General features: G+C 39.3%; 1 protein-coding gene across 3 annotated transcripts; it reads right to left on the bottom strand.

The window, feature by feature from the left end:
* Window positions 1-776: 776 nt before the first annotated feature.
* Window positions 777-20,490, bottom strand: FEM1C (fem-1 homolog C). 3 transcript variants are annotated; one of them, XM_082497142.1, is made up of 3 exons: window positions 20,400-20,490; window positions 19,007-19,736; window positions 777-6,442 (listed from the first exon to the last, which is right to left on the bottom strand). In XM_082497142.1, exons 2-3 carry the CDS (start codon window positions 19,548-19,550, stop codon window positions 5,133-5,135), a joined length of 1,854 nt encoding a protein of 617 aa, XP_082353268.1. In that variant the 5' UTR covers window positions 19,551-19,736; window positions 20,400-20,490; the 3' UTR covers window positions 777-5,132. The 3 variants fall into 3 exon arrangements, with proteins under 3 accessions (XP_082353268.1, XP_082353269.1, XP_082353270.1); XM_082497143.1 differs by lacking the exon at window positions 20,400-20,490 and adding an exon at window positions 20,123-20,200; XM_082497144.1 differs by lacking the exon at window positions 20,400-20,490 and having other exon boundaries at window positions 19,007-19,888.
* Between the last annotated feature and the right edge of the window lie 634 nt (window positions 20,491-21,124).

The raw sequence follows: 21,124 nt of genomic DNA, 5'->3' as shown, positions 1-21,124 counted from the left end.
CACAGGTATGCAGCTTAGGTAACCAAGAGAAACTTTGAGACGAAAACAGCTTTCATCACCTGCAACTGCAGAGGGATGAATAATCATGTAAATGATCTTTTCTGGCTCTTCCCCTTCCTAATTAAGAGAATCAATACTCAATTCATTAAATCCATCTGTGTGACAATTATCTTACTGTGAAAGCTCTGGATCAGTTTTCCTCATCCAGAACCTCATCTTTTTTGATGCTGTTTGTTACTGATTAGGCCTAAATTTAAAATTTCAGCTCCTTGAAATGTACTTTGCCTTTAAGTATAGGATTGTGACTCTGCCTAACTATAAAGATCTTTTGAAATTACAATGTTCTTCAAAGTCTTCCATTCTTTAGCTGTCTTTAATAAGGATCTTCTCATACTTCTCTCACCTTTGGAGTATTCTAGTCCTCTATTTTTTAAAATTGTCTATGCAATAGACTTTGAAAGTTTTAAGGAGAAAATTAATGTGTGCAACTTTATTGAAAAAGTGTCTGTTGCTTACTTCTTACAAAGTCTTGCTAACTACCTCTACGCTATAAACTAAAACTACTATGTTTAGTGGCTTAGTTGGACCACTGTTTCACAGAAAGGAAGAGAATGAAATATGACATTTTGTTTAAGATACAATTCTTAATGACACGAAGATCAAAGTCTAAAGCTGCAGCATTCACGTTTAACTATTTATACTCAACAGAAAAAGCAGCTGACCAACCCGTATTGCAGTAACCCTAAAGGAAACAGATATATAGACTCAGACAGGTATTCTCCAAAACATACTTTTAATGTAATCTGCATTTGGAGCCTGAAGAGAGTAAGAGCAGAGAAATATGTTTGTTATTCCTTTTTTACATTACTGTTAAAGCTAAATTACTTCACGTAAAAAAGAAACTGCAATATTTCCATACATGGAGCTAGCCCTGCATAGGAAGTCTTTGTGATAGAATCAAACACAAACACAACATTAGTTAAAACCAAGCCAACAACAGCTTTTTGTTCCGCCCTCACTGAGGGGTCCATAGTTACTTTCACATTCAAACTGAAGACATTTGAACAGTCTCCAATCAATATCCCCAAAATTTCCTTGAAGCATTAAATACCAGTTGACTTCACTGTAGTCACAGAAGATAGAAATTAGTGTTTAGTCTACTTACTCACTTATCAACATCTTAGAGTGTAACAGGCATTCCACTCTATATTTCAAAGCATGAGGAAGCTATTTCAAGAGCGGTCACATGCTGCCACTGTCACCTAGCAGTTGATATAAAACTGAGGAGAGGCACATTTTTTCCTCATGAGGTTTTTATCTTTTTATAAATCCTCCCAAAGGGATTTTGCTATAGCACTCTATTCCTTTTTTAAAATAGTGTTTTGTAAAAATGGAAAGAGGTTAATTTTAACCAGTTGCAAAACAGTCGTTAAAAGAGAGCTCTTTGGGGACCTAGGAAATACACAAAATTACTTCCTATCCAAGGACTGTTGTGAAGTATATATGGAACACTAACTATGCTGTTGCCTTGCATTTCAGAAAGTGTTTTTACACTGCACTTAAACAGAACAGAGACATTATAGACAGCTGGAATCTTGTTATCAGCATAAGTGATATAAAAATAGGACTATAATTTTAGAATTTGGTAGGAAAAACATTTCAATTTTTTTTTTTTAACAAGAATACTTCAATCAGGAAGATGAAAAGTATTTCAGTTGAAACTCAAGATGATTAGAAGAAAAACTGCTTTGAACATTTAACCCCTACCTCAAAAAATACAACTTCAGAGGTCTCAACAAGCAAGGAGGTATCAGTGTCTTTGTCTCTAGAGAGCCATATCTGTAAATTGTTCTATCAATTTTAAAACCTGTTTTACCCTTGCAGGGCATACAATTTTTTTCCACAGTGTTCTCAACATTTTTCTGTGTTGGTAGCTCAGAAGCAGTACATTTCATCAGAAAAAAAGGCCAAATAGGAAGAAAAGAGAACAGGGAAAAAAATGAGTTAAAAATGTGACAAAAATAAAGCAATTATTTGTGTTCTGAATGCTCTTTAGTTCCTTGTCCTTACCACAGTTTGAGTCCATCTAGCAACACTATTGCATTTAACATCAACGAGTTTTGTTAAAATAAACTTATCCCCACCTCTGAATAGTAACAAGAATAAAAAAGAGTCTGGTCTAGAAAATTGGTATCTATACAGAAGTCGAGACAAAGACAATGTGGAGAAAAAACTAGTTTGAATCAGGGGTTGAGCAGGCAAACTCGCCACTACCCATTAGTTCTTGGACAGGGCTTGCTGTCCCAACCCTCCCTTCCAATCAGCAAATCCTGAACTAATCCCAAACACATTACCCAGCACAGGCTCTGTACCAGTTTGTTTTAAAATGAAGAAAAATTAAACAGGGTAAAGTAAACATACAGCGCTAAATGGAAAGTGGTATTAAATGCATGAACTCATCTGCCTGGACATCTAAGTCCAAGTATCGGGCAAGGTAAGACTTCAGCAGATGGCCTCATCGCAATGAAAAATTAAATTCTGCGTGGAGGTGATAGTCTTTAGGACTGATGCACATTGGTACATACTTAAACAGAACTACATACAAGAAATCAGTATGTACTATTAAATTAGTTTTTTTTAAAAAGTAGCTAACAGAATAAGCCTTCTTTGTAGCAACTTTCACTAGATTTACGTATACTAAATAGTAATATGCTTTCTCTTTTAGGAATGTTTTCCATGAGAAAATTTGCTAACAATTAATAACTTTTGGATTATATTTCTTAACTAATAACTTCCAACTAATTTTAAACAGGCTATTTAAAGGTTATAAAGACAGAAATTTAAACTAAAACCACTAAAGAGCAGTACAGATTCCAGAGTATAAAACTCTAAAAATTCCTTTCTCTGTGACCTATAGAAAAAGAAGTATTTTTATGACTTGAAGTATTACATGGATCATTTGTGATCCATGTGTGGTGTGATTTGTTGATTATCCCTACTTACAGAGTAGTAGAAAAGCATAAAAATAAAAAAAGAATTTAAAAAAAAATCAAACTACATATTCTCACAAATAACTTGCGTGGCATGTGTTTTAATCATTACAAATCAGAGAAATTCAGCCAATTGAATAGAGTTTTACTCCCATGTATTTGCAAGAGAAACTAACAGGATTTCCTCATTCTCAGTTTCATACATTGTAGACACAGCATGAGACAAACAGGTGAAAGTTGCTTCAAAATACAGAGTCTGAAAGTGGCAATACACAAACAGCACTGCTTTCAACAAAGTTTTGTTTAAAAACATCCCCATATTTTTCCTAAGAAAGGCTAAGCTAGTAGGCACCACGCTGTACACTAACAGGAACCCCAAAACAGCCCAAAAGCAAGGAAGAACTATTCTTATATGCTCCCAAGACACATTCTTCCTCAACTTAATTCACATACGACAAAAATGTTCCGACATCATCATAAAAATGATACTAAAAATAAAATATTAAAGAAGACCCTTCTCAAATAACTTTACCCTTATCGAATTCACTTGGCTTCTAAGTATCTCTATCCTGACAAAGGCCTAAATCAACTTGTTGAATTTCTGGAGCAAGAACCCCATAGGTACACTTACTGCCCACCACTGAAATGAAACATCAAGTCAAAAATATCCAATATGCTAGACCACTAAACTTGCAAGTAAACTGTATCCTATCCAACAGAAATGAATTTTTAAGACATTTGCAGGGCTAATGTGCCATAATAAATTCTAATAGTAATCACCAGTAAAGTGCTGAATTATATTAATTACCTGAATCGCACTCACATTTATGATCTTCATTTATAGATTTCTTATCAAGTCAAAAGAGCCCTTTCTGTTGTAAAAGCTAAGCTGTTGTGCAAATATTATAAAAATAGGTACTTTAATTAGGAGCTATATACACAATAGAACTTCCGCTTTTTGTTAAGTACAGCTGACATAGCAGAGATGAAAAATCCATGCAAGTATTTATAAAGATACTTAAAATGAAGGAAAAAGGACACTGCTATAGAACTTTCAATACCCTGGCATACAGCCACTTACTATATTAGATGATGTCTAGATCTGGACTGATAAGCATCATGCCACCAACATGCTTTAGTTTTGTTTGTAGCTAAAGTTGATTTGTAAATTTTAAACTACAGCATACATTTGACCTATTTGTCATTAAAGTGTATCATTAAGTTTGAGGTTAAACTTTGAGCAAACTTCACATCTAGTCACATAACCAGCACAAGCAAGACCTTAGTGCAAAGGGGAAGGTGTCAGTTGTACATAACGAGGACTCTTCCCCTAACTGCACAATCCAATAAAACGATTTTCAGACTTAAAGTTCAACTGGACTACGATGAAAAAGCGAGATTTTCTTCTCCCAAATTTAGAACAAATTTCCAGAGGATCAAAAGGAAAGCAACCTTGGTTACAGCAGTCAAAAAAGTCAAACCCAAGTTTGGAGAGCTGATAAGTAACTCCAAATTTCATCATGCTATGAAGACAGCATTCTCAAAAGAGCTCCAAATAAACTGCAAAACAAAATTGGCATTTAAGTTGAAATTGGCCAAGTGCTGCATAGAAATATGCTCACACACAACAGTCATGTTTAAGCCAGTGCATAGAGAAGATAAAAGCACTTATGGTAGTTGCAAATGTTAACAAGTCCATACAACTTGTACAGTTTAGCAATGAGTCCATAGAAAAACAATAGAGTAAGAGTAGAAATGCTCAAGCAAAACCAAAAAAGTGATGACCTTCCAACTGTATAAAATCCACATAACAGTTATAGTAAAAAGACATCAGTGGAAAATACTCAACTCAGTCCCAAACACCCACCAGACAAATAAGACCAGAATAGACAAGCCTTTGGCAGACAATTTTAAGAGTCTAAATATGGCATTACATTTCTAAATAATCCACAAAATATATTATATGGCATATTCATATTAAATACTGGGTAACCAACTCTGCAGATCTGATGCTAACAATGCTTTAGCCAATAAGAGCAAAATGGAGCAAGCTAAGGGAACGCTGGTGTATCACAACAGTGCTCAAGGAAAATATCGTCACCAAGTCATGCTTCAAAGACAGTACTCTGGGACTCCACACTATCATCTATGGAGCAAAACAAAGTTCTCTAATTTTTCAGGGATGTGCCCTGCATAGTATATGTTATGACTCACTATTACACGAGCAGCAAGACACTGCAATGTAGTATGATTTATGGGCTGGATTAAGTTTTTTGCTATTTCCTTCTCATCCAGCAAATCACTAGCAGTTTGTTTATGCGAGTTTGTAGCATCGAAGTGTGAACCTGACTTGATAAGAAGATTCATGATGTCTGGATGGTTGTTCAGTGCAGCAATGTGTAACGGACTGTTGTTATCAGAGTCTCTGACATTTACATCAGCACCACATTCCACCAGGATAGCAGTAACTTGTAGAGAGGGGAATTTACAAACTGGGTAGCGACCCACACATGTAGTATTATTGTCAACAGCAAGGTGAAGTGGACTGAAGTTATTCTTCCCTCTAGGCTGAAGCTTAAGAAACTTGTAAATAGTCTGTTTCTTAAAATGCTCCTGTTCTGAGCTGCAAGGTACTTTCTCCAACAAGCAAATTAAATGCAAAATGATGGAAAGGGCTTTGTTCAGCTGTATTGGATCAGGAGAACACTGGGTTTGTTTCATGGCCCGTTCTATTTCAAGAACACTTTTGCACAGTATACCCATGAGATCATCAAATGTGACAGTAGTGCCTAGCAGGCCTTTTGCCCTATCCTGCAGCATGAAGGAGAAAAGTTCAGCAAACGATAGTAGACTGCTGGCTGTCATAGGGCTCAGTGGATCTAGATTGCTCTGCTGCATGTCCAAAGCATATTTCCATAAGTTGATGCAACGCTTGAAATTTCCAGAGTCTGCATAGACAGCACCTCTGTATCTAATATAGTAGGATGTATCTGGGTGAGAAGGGCCAAGAATACGTTCTCTAATTAACAGCGCTTGCATTCTCATTTCATCAGGGTCTGCAATAAGATTTTCTAGCTCTTCTGAGCTGTTTACCTCTTTAGCATAATCATACGCCATAATTAGTGTTTGTGGCACAGGTTTGCTCAGGATATTAGTCCTATCGCTGTATCTCATTTCCATAGCTCGCTTCCAGTATTTCAAAGCACCAAGCAGATCTCTCTTTTTGTCCACAAACGTTGCTCCTAGAAGTTCCAGAGCATTTATGCGCTCAGCCTTACTAGTCTGTACATGTTGGGTCAGGAAGTCCACGATATTTGTGTGGCCTGTCACACTAGCTGACAGAAGGGGAGTCATTCCATAACCATCCTTTTCCATTTTAGCACAATACTTGAGGAGCATCTTCATGATCTCCAAACTTCCAGATTCTGCACAGTCATGTAATGCTGTGTTTCCTGCAAGAGAAGAAACAATTACGCAAACTGTAATCAAATTATAATCCAAACCCTGCCATGCCAATAGTTAACAAAAAATAATTAAAAAGTACTTTAAACCCCCAAACATTAATAGCTAAAAAAAAAAAAAAAAAACTGTTTTGACATCTATGGACTATGAAAGGCTTAAATGACAAGTCAAAATATTCAAGATCTGATTAAATATGAAGTCTTCCAGGCAGTTATACAAATCAAAAATGCTTGATACTATTGCCTGAAAGAACTGAACAGGTTTTAAGGACATTTTTGTCTCATTATTCAAAAAAGACAGAATTAAAACAGAATTGTCCACTACATAAAGCACAGAGGCAGGCGATTCCATTGTGGCAGAAATCAAAATAGCGTGGCAGAAGACCAGCTTGGCCAAAAAGGGAACTCCTCTTGGAGCTCAAGAGGAAAAAAAAATTGTACGATCTCTGGAAGCAAGGTCAGGCTTTGCAAGAAGACTACAGAGCTGTGGTTCATATATGCAGGGAGAAAACACAAAAGGCCAAAGCTCAGAGTTGAAACTGGCCAGTGTTGTGTCATACAACAAGAAGGGTTTTTTAAAGTATGTTAATAGCAAGAGATCTAAAGAAAACATCAGACTAATACTTGTTGAAGATGGTTACCTGACTAATAGGGATTAAGAAAAAGGGGAGGCATTCAATGTTTTTTTGCCTCAGTCTTTAATAATACGGACAGACCTTGGGCTGCCCGGTCCCTGGCATCAGAGGGCTTTGAGTGCAGGAACAGTGACTTTCTACTTGCGGACACTGAAATTGTAAGGGACCAGCTATATCAGCTGAATGTCCACAAGTCCATGGGGCCTGATGGGATTCATCCCTGGGTACTGAAGGAGCTAGCAGACGTTACGGTAGGACCCCTCTCGATCATCTACAAAAGACGTGGACCTGCTGGAGCATGTCCAGAGGAGAGCCACGAGGATGATCTGAGGGCTGGAGCACCTGTCCTATGAGGACAGGCTGAAAGAGCTGGGGCTGTTCAGCCTGGAGAACAGAAGGCTCCGGGGAGATCTTATTGCAGCCTTCCAGTACCTAAAGGGGGCCTACAGGAGAGCTGGGGAAGGACTTTTTACTAGGGCATGCAGTGATAGGATGAGGGGGAATGGCTGTAAACTGGAAGAGGGCAGGTTCAGATTAAACATTAGGAAGAAATTTTTCCACTTTGAGGGTGGTAAGGCACTGGAACAGGTTTCCCAGAGTTGTGGATGCCCCATCCCTGGTGGTGTTCAAGGTCAGGCTGGATGCGGCTTTGAGCAGCCTGGTCTAGTGGGAGTGTCCCTGCCCGTGGCAGGGGGGTTGGAACTCAATGATCTTCAAGAGCCTTTCCAGCCCAAACCATTCTATGATTCTATGAAAATACAATCCATCACAACAGGCCCTTCATCTCAGCTGGGACCTTTGAGACTGGCAGTATATTCTGAGGGAGCTAGATATTTTGTAAAGCACATGTATATACCCAGACATACTATTCTTAACGCTTTCTTAGATATTTATCCTGAAGTCCCACATTAATCCCTCAGCTCCGCTGGTTAGGATTCCCAAAGCCAAGAAGAAAGTAATGCCTTCAATGCACAGCATGCAGCCATCTACCTTTAAGTATCTTATCATTTACATGCAGATTATTTCTCATTAGCACGACATTGCACAGGCTGTTATTTAAAGACACTCAGGTTCTAACACCACGTGGAGAAATTTCTAGTAAGCACTAATGCAACCTGTTTGAAAACCCTATTCACAGAAAATCAGAAGGCAAACATTGGACACCACAGTTAAATATTTAACTGTTAGGCTTCAACTAGATGAAAATTTTGCTTAACTTCCAAATATGAGCACTTTACTGGAGGAGATGGAAAAAGATGGAGACAAACTCTCCTGGTCCCCTCCCAGCATAACAAATTCTCTTATGTGGTTAACTGCTTTTTAAATTACACAATGTACATCTATGTTCTTCTTTATAATATATGTACATACTACAGATTCAGGCCTAGTAACTTTTCAGCCTCCCACTAAATTAATATGTAAATTATTAACAGAAAAGTCATGTAAAATCCCCCCCCAATTAAGATTTCTTACATTATTAGCCCTGAAAATTCCAGCTAACTGCCCATCAGATCGTCAGTTTCTGTTACTGTCAGCAGCTTTCCACATTCATAAATAAGACCTTTTCTAAGGGTTCTCTGTCCATTCATAGCCATCAGATTTGACTTTTAAAAGTTCAAAGAGAAGTTTCCTGAAAATTCCTTATTTGCATTTTTGCAGCAATTTACAAGTGCGCTTTGCTGTTTTATTTCTAATCTCTAGCAGAACTATGGTGGGTTAGGAAACAAAGCAGTAGTCTTGAAATCTTCAGCTCATGTTTGGGATAAGTGTGTATTTGTAGATACACAGTCTACTGATCTAAACAGCTTCTACTTATATTCATATACTTTAATTCTTTTTTCCAGGCTCTGATCTCCGGAATGTGCAGTTCACTCTTTATACTAGAGTATTTAGCTAACGAAATTAAAATCCAAAGCATGCCTGAGATCTGTCTTAAAAGCTGAACACTGTATAGAAATAAATTAAAACTAAAATGGAGGTAAAGTCTTTCTGCTAATACCTTTTTTCTGCCAATAACACATTGTTTACACTGTCTTAGATAGGACAAATTCAAAAGCAAAACATTTGAAGTTAGTACATGTATACACAGAAACAACATTCATACTTATTAAATACGTTTCAGAAACAGATTTTTTTTTTTTTTTCAATTTTTTTACTCCTAACAACCTGATATAGGTCTAAATCATTCAGTTCCAACCCCCCTGCCATGAGCAGGGACACCTCCCACTAGACCAGGTTGCTCACAGCCCCATCCAGCCTCGCCTTGAACACTTCCTGGGATGGGGCATCCACAACTTCCCTGGGAAACCTGTTCCAGTGTCTTACCACCCTCAGAGCAAAGGTTTTCTTCCTAATATCTGATCTAAATCTCCCCTCTTCCAGTTTAAAACTGTTACCCTTGTCCTATCACTACATTCCCTGACCAAGAGTCCCTTCCCATCTTTCCTGTAGGCCCCCTTAAAGTACTGGAAGGCCGCTATAAGGTCTCCCCAGAGCTTTCTCTTCTCCATGCTGAACAACCCTAACTCTCTCAGCCTGTCCTCATAAGAGAGGTGCTCCAGCCCTCGGATCATCTTTGTGGCCCTCCTCTGGACCTGCTCCAAGAGGTCCATGTCTTTCCTATGTTGGGGACCCCAGAACTGGACACAGTACTGCAGGTGGGGTCTCACCAGAGCAGAGTAAAGGGACAGAATCACATCCCTTGACCTGCTGGCCATGCTTCTTTTGATGCAGCCCAGGATGTGGTTGGCTCTCTGGGCTGCAAGTGCACATTGATGGTCAAACCGTAATGACTGTCCTCTAAATTCAATACCCACTTGTCACCAGCAGAATCATGTATACACCTTCACTGTCTACAACATAGACCTCTAGTCCGTGTTTAGAATTAGCAGATTATCGTGTAGTAGCTTGCTTTTATCTTCTGTTGACAAGGCACAGAGACAAGAAAGTGTTCATCCAGTGCTTTTGCAAGTTTTGTTATGCAGAAAAAAGAAGTATGGAGAGACTCAGTCTGTTTAGATGACGTTTTTCTAATAGATACTGGGCATTTTACCTTAGTTTCCCCACTAGTATTCCAATCATCTCCTCCTCCATCTTTCTATTCTAATCTTTCACTTCTAAAAACTTTACATGTAAATTGGTCTGCTGCTTCTTCCTCAAACTTGTTTATGGACCATCTGAGGAAGAAGCCTCTTTATTGCTCTTCATTCCAGCAACCAGAAGAACAGTGGTAAGAAGGAGCGGTTATTCAGGACAAACTGAGTCTCAATCCAGGCTCATCAGATACCAAAATTTAGCTGACACGCTAATCAAATTCATAAAAAAGATGTGTAAAAAGTTATTTTCGAAAGCTTGTGACCCAAGTTTAACAGCTTTTTGCAATTATAGCAGAGCTATGAACGCATTTCATCCCCCAACCAGTATTTTAAGTGCCAGTTCCAAACATAAAAAAAAAACAACACAGAAAATATCAGGTTGTTTTATTAATAGATAGTGAACTTGGAATATATTCCGTTACTGAAACATTTCTTAATAGTGGCCAGTGATTTTAATATCATTTGCTAACAAGTAAGCTGAGGAAGACACCCTGACACAAAGTGGCACCTAAAATTACCTGTTAATCAAGATTCACAAAGCTAAATCAGTTCATACAATGGCAAGTGCTCTTTAATACCTTAGGCATTTTTTAGCACTAATAGAGAGCATTAGGTCAGTTATAGATCTGGCCACACTACAGTCTCTACCAAGACCAACAGGAACAGAGATTTAACCAAACATATCTGTGAAGTCTGGCGAATTTGGCATTTATAGTTTCACAACTCTGCCCTTATTACACATCACAGACCAGAAAACTGTCGATACCTCAATAATGAGATGCATGAGATCTTTAAATTCCTAAGAAGGAAAGGTGTCAAAAGCAGAGAAATACACAAACTTGCCAACACACGTACATTGTAAGTTTTCTTGCTATTCTGGACAAAGTCTAGTTAAAATGCAACTATAGCAGTCAATCCAGAACTAAAGACTGGGTGGTTCCTCAGACCATCTGCACTTCTGCACTCAGTGATGAAGACAAAACCAGATGCATCTGGGTGTTGGCTAAGCCACCAGTTAATACAGCCATTTCAGAGCGTATTCAAGTCCATACCCTGTCCTTCACAGCAGAGCTCTGAAACACTGGGTTTGGCACTTACCTTCTACCTTCCAGTCAGTATTTTAAGATATTTAAAAAGTAGTAGCATAGAAGTGTATTAAAGAGAAATAAACCAAAAGGTATTAGTAACACCAAAGTTCATACTATTATTTCACAACTATTAATATACATTTTGCTGGCTTTGACAATAGGACCAATGGCAGCTATTCATATTGCTTATTGTAGATCCATCACCATATAATGCTGCTTTTGACACTGTTCTCAACTGCAAGGCATATATGCTATGACACATTAATATTGAGAAAATCCACACAAATTAAGCTTGGCCATTGTCTGGGTAAATTCAGGTCCAATCCAACAGTCTGTATGTCATTAATTTACAATGCAGAACATGTGGAAATATGGTTAAGACTCCAAGGAATTTCACTAGTCTGTCCAACTGGACTTCATTCATTTAAAAAAATTGGGGTTTTTATTCATTTTACAATTACTGACTTAAGCTTAAACAGCTGTTACAGACAGCATATCAAAAGTAGTGTAATTTTTAGCTACTTATACTGTAGTAGCCCTTAGAGTTAAAATAACCACAGTTATTTTAAGCCTTGTACAAACTAATAAAGGAAGATCACTACCACTAATTTTTAGTGGCTGCACCTCACTTCAGTTTGACTTGATGGTAGGGATACAGCAGTGGGAAGGACACATGGTAAAACAACAAGTTTCCATAGACTAAAAGTGGGCATGGGGAGACAGTTGAGAGAGCTGACAACTTTAAAAACCACAAGCCCCAACCTTAAGAAATAAGATTACCAGCCATCTACACCTATCAAGTGTTAAATTTGAGGGAGAACTTGAAAGAAAACATGGCAGTGGCCTTAATACCTAATTCAAAGTCTATGTTCAGCATATTGGCCAGGAACTGAACAACAGTTCAAATAAATATAGCAAATCAACCATTATTCTGTGAATTAACTCATCCATTTCAAAAGCATTATATTGTCTATAGTGACAGGAATAAACAGTGGCTGAATACAATTCTGCAGTTAATTCAATTTTTGTAATATCATTTATTCAGTAACAAACTAAGAGTCAACATCACATCTACTGATATATTAAAAAGGAAAAAGGCTGAAAATAAGTAAAAGTTATTTGAAAGTCATTCTTTTTGATAAGCAGTTTTCCAACGGACACATACAGAGATGTTGGCCAAATCAAAGTATTTTTTTAGAGTGTGACTGATTATTTCAAAATAGGTTTCATTAAATTTTCTTGATCTGTTTTTAATTCCAAAATGATCTCCAGGAATTTAATCACATATAGAAGATAGCTAATATTACAGCAACATGAAAGGTTCATCATTTTGCACAGAAACAAAATTGGATGGAAATGTTTTGGTAGTCACAGTACTCCTCTGCTAGAGAGTGCCGCTATACTCTATTGCTAACACTGCTTGCAAACCTTTTCTATCTGTATAAAACTTTGCTATTCACATTACCTAATAACCTCCCCTACTTAAAAACAGCATCAAGGAAACGGAATAACACCACCTCCAGTCTTTCCAGATCTTGCAAAAAGAAATTAAGGAAAATGGTCAGTTGACACCATAGCTTCATGTTTTATTCTGTTGTTACAGTCATCCATTAAAAGTGATACGAACATTACACAAACATTTCACGTATCACAGAAATAATTCCCTAACTATTTCATGTTACCAAAAGCTTATTGGAGTGGAGGGTGGGCATTCAGACTCATAATGAGGCCATGTCTTTCTGTGTCAGAAGCAAATAATTCCCAAAATAGACTAGTAGCTTGTGACATGGGAATGAAAGAAAATGAAGCAATGACACAGAAAATTATTTGACTTGATTTGCAACCAATTAAGTACAGCCACTTCCTAACACTCATAAAATGTTTGATCAAATTTCTGGGCAGTAAAACTTGCATTAAAGTTTAGTATCAATCTGATTTCCTATCCAAGACCTTTAAACATAACAGAAAAAAGATTTAATTTAAATGACTGACCAGTATGTAAAACTATCTACATGTATTTATCTTTGCAGCCTTACAGATGAAATCATCACTTTTAAAATGAAGTTTTTCATGTAACATTGATTTTCTTCTAACAGAGCACTTGAAGTAATTAAGTCTTCCAAGAGTTTTACTGACTTTTTAAAGAAAATGTATTGCTACATACATACAAACAAGGACAATGCACAAGAAAACTGCAAAAATTTGCATCCCTACACTTGGTATGCATACCAGAGAAAAACTAAAGGTATGTCTTCCCTTTAAGAAGAAATTAAGTAAAAACTGCAAAAGAACTGCTAATCTCAACAAGTTACTTTAATCTAGCTCCATGTTCTGTAATGGAATAATTGTTCTCTTGCCCACCAAAGTACTTCACAAGAACTTGTATTATGAAAGTTACCAATAAAAAGCATGCTATTAATCATTTAAGTTCAGCATAAGCTCCTTTTTAGTTGACATTCAAAAATTTAGTCCTTTAAACTGCATCTTCCTTATTTTATTTACAGACATTCCTACTGAAGTTCAGTTTCCACACAGCATCACACACAAAATATCTACAAAATGCAGTGCACTGTGCCATGTAATACCAGCCAAAAAAGGAAAAAAATAAAAATAAAAAAAAAAAGGACATAGAACACTTTTAGAGCAAGAGTTTATTCGGGGGGCGGGGGGGGTAGGAAAAAAAAAAGGGGGAGCTTTGTTTTGTTTTTTTGTTCAGTGTTTCCCCCTGCCCCAACGAATCTTGGCAAGCAGACAAGACAAAAAACCTCAGAAGAGAACAAGCCTGAAGCCTGTCAGACTCCTTAATGTTTACTGCAAGAGAAAATTAATTATTTTTAGCTCATACTAAACCACACTGATCATAGAGCAAAGAGTTTGAATCTCTCTAATCCTTCTATTTCTGTGTCTATGAAGTCTGTAAAAGACTTTTTTTCCCCGCTTACCAGCAGGTTTGAGTGTTACACTTCCAAATACCACACATAAATGACAACACTGAAACAGCACTAGCCCTGATATAGTACTACTATATGTATAACCTTGATACAGTACCCATAGAGACTGAGGTCTGTATGCTTCTATACCTTCCAAAATGAGGAAGCAAAGTCAACAAACCTTGTCCTCCATATTATTTTACGAAGCTATTTTAATCAAACACTGTGCCAGTGTAGTCTAAGAACAGCAAGATTTCGAAACAGTGTTTTGCATTTTCAAAATATATGAGTCCCTTCAACTGTTACAGTAGTATAGGAGACGATGAACAACAAAGAATCAGGGCTTGCAACCAAACGGTCCTGTGCAGATCTCAAGAGACAACTAAATGAACACTTACTCCAGCACTTCTTATGAAATCTTCTAAAACTCAAGAGGAGGAAAATTAGTCTTTTGGCTAGCAGATGAGTCTGCTAACAACAGAAGAGGGACAGAGTTAGTGAAGACCACCAGTAAAAACCACGAGTATCACCTTGATCAGAAAGAGGCCATATACTAAGCAGCCGAGCAATGGAAAGACTTACAAGCCATGTTCAGAAAAAATACGTGTCTTTCAAGTAGGTACTTTGGAAAAGAGTTCTTATTCCCTGCACCATTACATTCAGATCATCCTGGTTATTAGCACCTGTGTACTTCATCTATAATTTAACTCGCTAATTGCAGAAAGGAAAGGAATGAATCTCCATTATTGCATCAAGTCTGGTGGAAGAAGATAATGCATAACACAAATTATCAAAATGTGCATTGCAAATTTTCAAAATGCAATATCTAAGTGTCCTGTCTGGAGTCCAAACAGAAATATAAGTTCTCTTTAAAATGGTCTGCATGCTAAGTAATTTTATTGGGGCACTTATATGAAATATTTTATTTTAAATATAAAATCCAACAAACATAGCCCCAGGTATGTCCCCAGGAGAGACCAAATCTACACTCTGAAGGCCCAAATACTGCTACCACTTGAACTACAAGAGTAAGCATTTCCCTCCCCACACATAGCAGCAAAATGAACACTGCACAGAAAGACATCAGTGAAACACTGTATTCAAGAATCCAGAGGTCTGTTCTGGACATGGTAAGGGAGCACCGCCTAACAATGGGTCACTGGCAGGCTTCACAATGCAGCAGAACAGAAAACTGCATGCAGGCAACACAACGAACATCATCCTCCTCCAGCACAAAGGTAGGTCTGTGTTTCACTTCAGGTTTAGTTCTAGGATTCTACCTCCTCAAAACTCACGTTTCTGCTACTCTAGCATTATCCACACCATTCCTCCTTTTACAAGCAGCATAAAAGCTTTAAGATCTTTAAGAAGTTTTTTGTTGTTGTTTTTGGAAAAAAAAACCCAACAACTTACCCTTTGAGATATTATTCTATACCAGTGAAACTTAATCAACTTTTCTATTTTCAATCTGCAGTTTCTTAAACCAGGAGTAATATACTGAAGAAGCCTCTAACTTGGGAAGACGGTGGTGAATTAACTCACTTTTTAAGTGTTGCTTTGGCGGCTTTTTATGTTCCAATGGGGGAAAAAAAAAAAAAAAAAAAGAAGTATCTACAGATGTCTTTGCTGTTTTCCCCAATTCTAAAAGGGAAAAACCCACCCTTCTTACCCCACGAATCAGTTTCTCCCCCACTAACACTGTTCATGTAACATAAAACATGTTTAAAAAAATTTTGTTTACATTTGTGTTGTTTATGTGCTTCATAAAAGTTTGGGGAACTATGAAAGTTCAGCTCTGCAAAACAGTAGAAAAAGACAAGTAAAGGCTTGTACTTTTAATTCAGATCCATTGTCCATCTTTCACAGTATAGCAGTTATCCACCCCAAACTCCTTGTTACCACGTTCTTCACCACCATCTCCTGTGAGACACTGCCAGAACTACACTTTACCTGGGTGGGAACATCTCATCTGACTCAGACTCTGAAGTCTTTATGAACATCTTAATCATTTCCTAGCTGTACTTTTGCACTCTGCATTCTCAGTTTCCACAATCCCAAACACAGTTGGGGGATTCTGCCTGCAATTTAGAAGCAGGATTTCACCATATGTTTTCACCCACTTTTTGATACTCTGCCTCACTTGCCACCCCTGATTTTGAGAGGTCTGTGTACTTAGCTATTTTCTTATGTCAAAGTATTTGGATTTTTCCCTGGAAGTTTGAACACTTCAAAACATTTTTTTATCTGTCCCAGCTCCAGATTTTCCTGGCTTTTTAATATATGAGTAAAGTTCTACTTTGCAATATGAAAATCCAGTGGAAAAACACAAGGAATAGTTGAAGTAATCCCCCACCCCCCTCCCATCCCAAGGTTTTAAAAGTAGTAAGAATCTATAGTAATCATCCACAACAGCACCTCTAAAGTCATATAGTTCTGTTCTTATAAGGAGCATTGTAATTTTAAATGCAACAAAATTTACAGTAACTAAAGCTTTTCTATCTTTGATAGAATAATAAGCTTCTCCATACATGGCCCAGGAAGGGGCCTATCTGAAAAGAGTTCACATACAGGGATAGCAACAACTTTTACTACTAAAGAGCAGAGCACTCAGGTTCTCTGTATCTTTCTAGTACAGGAACAGACACGCTGTCAGCTGTTTGGTACACAGCAGGGAAGAGGAGAAACTGAAAATAATACATGGAGACTTTGAGGTGGAACGTGACAACGTAGAATGAATCCTGTTGGAAATACTAATTTTGAAATTAATAGTTACTGAGCATTCTTGCAAAACAAAGGTCAGAAGGTTAGTTACTGAGCCTCAGCCGCTACAATACCCATACTATCACAATACTTAGGGCTACCAGTTTTGCTTAGTTCTTCTGCCCTTCCAAACTGACTTTCACTTTCAGGGTTTATAGTGCTTTCTTTCCCTTCACCTCACCACTGCTTATTAAATAACTTCAGAGATCAGACAGCTTTAAGATGCCAAAAAGTATGTGCATGTCATATCACAGCAGATTTCCACATACAAAAAGGCATGCCGTACTTGACCGATAACCAATAAATACTATGTACACATATCCATCTGTACACATGGCAGTTCAAAGCACAAATTGAATTTTCATGAGCTAAAATATATCCAATCCAATGTTTTTTTATTCAATTTAAATAAGGATCAGTTATACCTTATGAACCTTTGCTCATGTGCCTAGTTGCAAGTCACACAGAAACTAAAGGAAGCAGGGAAAGGAAGGAATTAAGATAATAGAGAAACTGAGAGCACTGAGAAAATCCCCAGGAGTGTGTGGCTGTCACCTAGTCATTTAAACAAAGACAAATATCACTAATGCACTATTAAAGTGAATGATAAGGACTGGTAAAGCAAAGCCTACTCCACCAACACAAAATGAGGGGGAAAAAATGCTGCGGAGAAACATCTTTCCCCCTGTTACATCAGATATTTAATAGCGCTGCTCTGTTCATACCCATCATATAAAGGGATTGGTTTAAAACTGAAAAACAATATACAGTTTATATTTAGCGTGTTATGCCAAGAACCCTATCTAGAAAAATGACATTTTTATCCTATCACAAGTCCATGATGATTCATAAGCAACCTTAAATCTTCACAAAGGAAGATTTATTTTGCTCTGCCCACCTCTATGACAAATCTGTAGTTTAGCTTTCTTTACATTAAACCCACATATCTGCATGATTTGCTGAAAAATGGCATATTTAACTGAACAGCTTTTCCAAAGATTACTCTCATATTTGGCATTTACCAGTATCATACAATAATCCAGACACAAAGTATACTTTAAGAAGAAATAACTGTAAAGTATAGTATACTATTACAAATGTAATTAGCCAGAAGCAGGCAACTGAAGTATTACACTACAAGAAGGTTATATATATACACATATATATAAAATAAGCTGCTGAAACACAATTCTGGCTCAGCGAGATAAAAATTAACCGTAACCTGCAATAATTGGTATGCTTTTCAGGCAAATACCAAACTCACATACATACTTGAGACGCAATAAAAACCCCAGTGGTTAAACCAAGAGGCCCACATAATTACGATCACAGCAAAAACGACAGAAATCTTCACTTTGAATGGTAACACCAGGTTAACTGCAAACAGGGGCAAAGAGATGCCCTTTGTGATCTGTGCACAACCTGAAGTCCTTCTGTTGGGATCACTGTCACCTGCAGCTTTGTTTCTTTAATCCTAATATATGTTTTTGTTTACTAACACTGAAAAAAAGTCCAAAATTATTCAAGAATATGAAGGGAGTGGAGGGTGAAGGGCAAAGTGGTCGTTCATTTCTAATGTAGAAAATAATTCTTCTCCTTTACGCATCTTTCCTTGTACTAGCCTTATTGACACAGGTTGGTTTTACGTACCACATATTTGTTTGATAAGATACAGTATGAAAACCCAGAATATATGCTCATAGATTTGAGTATGTTGCTACACCAACCTACTACAAAGAGTTCTCAGCAAGCTATTAGTTTTTTCATATAAATAAATGAGATATTTCATATGACTAAGTCTTTTTAAGAATTAGGGGTGTAAGATTAAAATATATCAATTTAGAACTAAATTATACAACCTGTGTTAGCAAAAGTGTAAATTGGAAAAAAAAAAACCCACAGTAAAAACATAGCTGAATACACTTTATGTCTTACTCTTTTACTTTATGAGACCAGAAGTATATTTCTGGATGTCAGCCTCCTAAAGACATGTGAATGAGTAATTTTACCCCTACTTACCCCAAGAAAAGTGAAATAACTAACTTACCTTTAACACTTTTTCTGTTAACATCAGCTCCTTTTTCAAGCAAATACTGAGCAATTTCTTTGTGGCCTTTGTAACATGAGATCATCAAGCATGTATGCCCATGACGGTTTGATACCTCCAGGTCTGCTTTGTGCTCCACAAGGTACTTTACTATTTCCAGGTGACCATCAAAACAGGCGGCTCTAAGTGGCGTTGAATTTGTCAGAGTTGTATTGTTGACAGATGCACCATGATCTAACAGACACTGAACCACCTTCAAGTGGCCAGCAGCTGACGCTGCCCATAATGGCGGAGCCCCCTCAATGGTCTCACCATCAAAATTCACCGAACCACCAACTTCTATTGATGCAGAGCAATGGTCCAACAAGTACTCCACCATGTCAAGGTGACCATAACGGGCTGCCATCAGAAGTGGTGTGGCACCATTGGTTTTCTCTGACATCAGTAGGGCTACCTCTTCTCTTGTTTTGCTTGCCAGTAACTTGGAAAGGAGCCGAACCTTGCCATCACGAGCTGCGTTGAACACTGCTGTCTTTAGATCCATTTAGTCTATACCTCTCTGCTTCTTAAACGATACACACCTGCCTTTCTCAGAGTCAAAGGCTTACTGAAAACGCACTGCCCAAACAGAATGTCCCCAGCTTCTTCTCAGACCAGTTTCACCCAGATGGGACAACATGGAGACTCTGAACAGGGTCCCGACAAAGCACAGGCTGTGCTTGTTATAAATCTGCAAGAGAAAGAATTCTGGATGTTTTCACCTCCTAGTTCACAAACAAGTAACCGCAATTGTATTTTTTCTACAGCTATACCCAAACAAGTCGCTGCTGTGGTGCACCGACGTCCAGCTGCCTTCCTTGGGGTCCCGCCGGGGCTGCGCGGTGCCCCCTGAGGAAAGCCATTGGGGGGGGAGGGGGGGGGGGGGGGAAGGCGGGGGTGGTGACCCCACCAGCGCGTTATCCCTACCATCCATACCCGACGCAGACAAATCTTCCGTTACAGCGTTACAAGCGGTATCCCCGACTTGTTTTGAGGCGCAGCCTGAGGAAAGAGCGGCCTTACCCGTCCCGTCCCGTCCGCAACCCCGCTCCCCCCGGGAGCCCTGCAGACACGCACCCCACAGGGGAAAGCCAAGCGGGGAAGGCGACGCACGCCCCGGCCGCCGCGCTTCGGCCGAGTCTCAGGCGGCCAGGAGAGCCTGAGCCTGCCCTTTCGCTCACGACCACCCTCAGTCCGCCCAGAGGCCCGCCGCCCCTCCTCAAAGCGAGCCCCCTCCCCCACCCTCCTTCCCTCCCCTCAGGGCCCCAAACCCGCTCCCGGCTCCCTCACCGCCCGCCCCGGCCTCCCCGCCCGCCCGGAGCCGGCCAGAAAGGACCAACGGGCTACGGGTTACCTTCCCGAGACGCTATCGGTCCCCTCCCACCGCAGCTGGCCGTCACAGAAAAGCGCCTACCGCCAACCCCGCGCCCCGTCCAGCTCCTCCATGACAGCCGGCCCCCTCCACCTAAAACCGGCCCTGCGCCCGGGGCGCGGCGCGGCGCAGCCTCCTGGGCGCGGGTGCGGGACCAATCAGACAAGGGCGCGGGCGCCCGCCAGCCACTCGCAGCGGGGGTTGGGGGCGGGACTACGCCGCCGCTCAGGGGCGGTGGCGAGGGCGGCGACGGGCCGCTAGGGGGCGGACGAGGGCTCCCCCCGCCCCGCGCCGCACCCCGCTATAGCGCGGGGTGTCGGGGGTCGGGGGCCGGGCTTATCCTGAGGGTCGGAGCGGGTTGTTGCTGCCCCCCCCGCCCCGCCGCCGAGAGGACCACGTGGGGCAAAAGATACCCTAAATATATATATATATATGCCTCATTAATTAATAAATTTGGGGCGGAATGTCCGATTTATTTTTTTTTGCAATGGAATGTGGCTTCTGTCACAACCGGGTACATTGTCTGCAAGCCTCGGAAAGGAGGGGCACTGTATGCAGAAACAAACTTGGGGAAGACCCATGGACAGTAATTTCGACATCAATTTGCAATGCAATCTAGTTGCACTCCTCCCCACCCCATCCCCCCCAAAATTTGCTATTTTATGCACAGAAGCAATATATCCTAGCATGGGTTGCCATTTGTCCCC

Source organism: Vanellus vanellus (genome assembly GCF_965231255.1).
Source record: "Vanellus vanellus genome assembly, chromosome: Z".
Lineage (NCBI taxonomy): Eukaryota > Metazoa > Chordata > Aves > Charadriiformes > Charadriidae > Vanellus > Vanellus vanellus.
Note: the sequence above shows the minus strand (reverse complement) of the source record. Positions and strands in the feature narration are given on the sequence as shown.

Excerpts from the sequence above, each read along its gene's own strand:
- FEM1C (XM_082497142.1), bottom strand. The coding sequence starts at position 19,550 with ATGGATCTAAAGACAGCAGTGTTCAACGCAGCTCGTGATGGCAAGGTT. Across the intron at positions 6,443-19,006 it reads TAACAGAAAAAGTGTTAAAG|GAAACACAGCATTACATGAC; the intron begins GTAAGTTAGTTA and ends CTTCTCTTGCAG.